The following is a 2,784-nucleotide window of genomic DNA, read 5'->3' as shown; positions in this document are numbered from 1 at the left end:
CGATGCAGTGATTCTTCTCTGAGCCCCTACAAAAGCGTTCCTGCATCTAGAGCGATTTTATTACACCGACTCCTGAATCAGAGGCATTGTAAGCTCGCTGCACATCAACCGGTTTCGCACTGGCTCCGTGGTCGGCACACTTTTTACCAGGCGACGGTGTCACGTCATGTCGTCATCATGTGGCATCACATTGTGAGGCATAGTGACGTCATAATAACGCCACAAATTTGGTCGGTCTTTGACGTGATGACGACTTCATAGTGTGGCGCCATCATCACGTGATGATGATGGCGATAATAAAAGGGGGAAAAGTCTATTACCGGCGTACGCAGCCCCGATGCGAGGCATACGAAGAGCAGCACCCACATGAGACCCAGACACAGCAGCAGCTCCATGTGCAAGCCGCCCACGCTCCACACTTGACGGTGGGAACGAAGGCCCACGGACGTGTGGCTGCGACCGCGCAACACGCACCTCATAAGCACACACGCTTTTGCTTGAAAACAAAAACAAAAAAAAACAATTGGAACTGTGAGCTTGTCATATCGAGGGCATCCTCCTGACAGAAGGGGCAACGGGATCAACGTGAGATTTGAAGCTCGTCAAGAAGAGTGTACTCACAGCAGGTAGGTAAGGCGAGGCAATTGAAGGGCTCGTTTTTTTTATGTGTGGGGTTTAACGTCCCAAAACCACCATACGATTATGAGAGACGCCGTAGCGGAGGGCTACGGAAATTTCGACCACCTGGCGTTCTTTAACGTGCACCCAAATCCGAGCACACGGGCCTACAACATTTCCGCCTCCATCGGAAATTCAGCCCCCGCAGCCGGGAGTCGATCCCGCGACCTGCGGGTCAGTAGCCGAGTACCTTAGCCACTGCGGCGGGGCAGGGCTCGTTTTTTTAATTTCTTGTTCGACACAATACTGATTAGAACTAACGGGCAATGATGCCAAGGAATGTATAGGGGATGTTAGTAGTAATTGTAATGTAAACTCTAAAAAAGAAAAGTGGACGAAAATGTAGCAATGTCTGTTAGTTTTCATTTACTATTGTGTGTAAAAAAGAAAAAAAACTAGTCCTTAAATTTTCACTTCCCTTAATTCATAGCGGATGCCTCGTTCTGGCAGACTTAATGCGAGAACGTTATGCGAGAAAGTCACGTAGCATTTCTGACGTTTCACCTGATAAAAAGAGGTGTGGCGCCAACGACGATCTAGACACTACGCACGCAAGAGCCCTCCCCCCCTCCTCACAGTCGCAACTGCACTTGCCCCTCACTCAAGCAACACACACCCAGATCTTATATAAAAATGCAGAAAGGCCTGCAGTTATATAAAAGTTTACAGGGAGCACTTTTATAAGCCTAGAAATTGGGGCGAGTTCGTACTGATCCATAGGTCGTACTGATCCACAAAGTACGAGAGACAGAGTTACACAAACGAGTGCTCGCTTCCAACCAACGTTTATCAACAAAAACTGACCAGGTTTTATCCCACATCGAACACAAAACGCACGCGGAAAACTACAACTTGCGGGAAGTGCTGGCAACCCTGTAAAGTTGTTTGCGCCGCGTGGCGCACGTGTCTCGCCCAAAAGCCGCATTTCGTGTTACAACCACCGGGCGATAGATGGCGTTGTGTTCGCGTTGAGCATCACTATCATCATCATGGTTGGTAGAGTGGTAGCGCTGGCGGTGACCCCTGGCGGAAGGCAAGCCTTGGTGGCGGGTGAGAGTGGTAGTGCATAGGTGTTCTGTGGTTGAACGAGTCTCTGCTGCGCGTGGCGGTTGCCGCAAACGGTTGTCTCTAGCGTGGGTACCCGGTGCTCGGCACCGCGGGCTGCGCGCCGGGGGCCCTCTTGGCAAGTCAAGCGTTGGCGACGCCGCCTTGGGTGTGTTATTGCGTTTGTCATGTCATTGTGTTTGTCGTGTTATTTTGTTTGTCATGTTTTTGAAGTGTATTGTAATATTGTGTACGGATGTCCTAGCGTATTGATAACGATTGATGTATCGATTCGGCGGACGATATTGTCGTTGTAAATTAGTTAAATAAATGTGTATTGTTTGGTTTGTACCGGCCGCGTCTGCTGTGTCCGTTCACTCCAAGAGCCTGGAGCGCTCTCATCACCTCTTGACCCCACAAACTTAAATTAAAAAATGTAAGTAATGAAAAACCTATCAAGTGCCTCCTGCGCATTAGGATCACAAAACAGATTTAAAAAAAGAGCAGTTTGTTTTAGATTATAGTTTCACGCATGCGTTTGCGTGTTCGGTGTAGGACAAAACGTGTCCAGGTTCTGCGAATAAATTTTAGTTTGAAGTGAGCGCTAGTTTGTGTAACTATAAATGCACGCCTCTCGTGTCTTATCTGCTTACGCGCTCATAATACCACAGTAGAAGCTATTTGATAAAACGGTCAAGATGAGTGGCCCGCCATCTTAAGTCCCATTAGGCTGGCAGTATAGGCATTGTTTTGCGTGCATATGCGCTGATTTTCACTGCTTTTGTCCCACAGGCGCTCACGAGGGGCTTTGTGTCTTGGCTTTATGCACAGCTGTATTAAATGACTGATGTATTGGAATGGGCTTGTTGGTGCATTTTGAATAGGGTGCTTTTGAGCACGAGCAACGATAAGAACACAACGATGGGCACACAGTGAAAGCCTGATAGGACACAGGGACACCACAGTAGCGCTCGAGTGCACTTCGTGAATATTTTGTACTGAACGACGTTTCTTGCACAAATTTTACAAAAAAAAAAAAGAACAGAAGGCAGCGATGAAGGA

The 2,784-nt window shown here is 48.0% G+C and overlaps 1 protein-coding gene across 1 annotated transcript in view; it reads right to left on the bottom strand.

Moving 5' to 3' along the window:
- The window catches only part of LOC119164895 (sodium- and chloride-dependent glycine transporter 2-like), a 16,766-nt gene extending 16,333 nt beyond the window's left edge, over nt 1-433 (bottom strand). Inside the window, exon 1 of the mRNA XM_075873218.1 lies at nt 321-433. Coding sequence (XP_075729333.1) covers nt 321-395 — 75 coding nt within the window. The 5' untranslated portion in view covers nt 396-433. The remainder of the gene's footprint in view (nt 1-320) is intronic.
- Nucleotides 434-2,784: the final 2,351 nt, after the last annotated feature.

The sequence above is a fragment of the Rhipicephalus microplus genome, chromosome 9 (genome assembly GCF_043290135.1).
Source record: "Rhipicephalus microplus isolate Deutch F79 chromosome 9, USDA_Rmic, whole genome shotgun sequence".
Taxonomy (NCBI): Eukaryota; Metazoa; Arthropoda; class Arachnida; order Ixodida; family Ixodidae; genus Rhipicephalus; species Rhipicephalus microplus.
The sequence above is the reverse complement of the archived record's forward strand: the minus strand, read 5'-3'. Positions and strand labels throughout refer to the sequence as shown.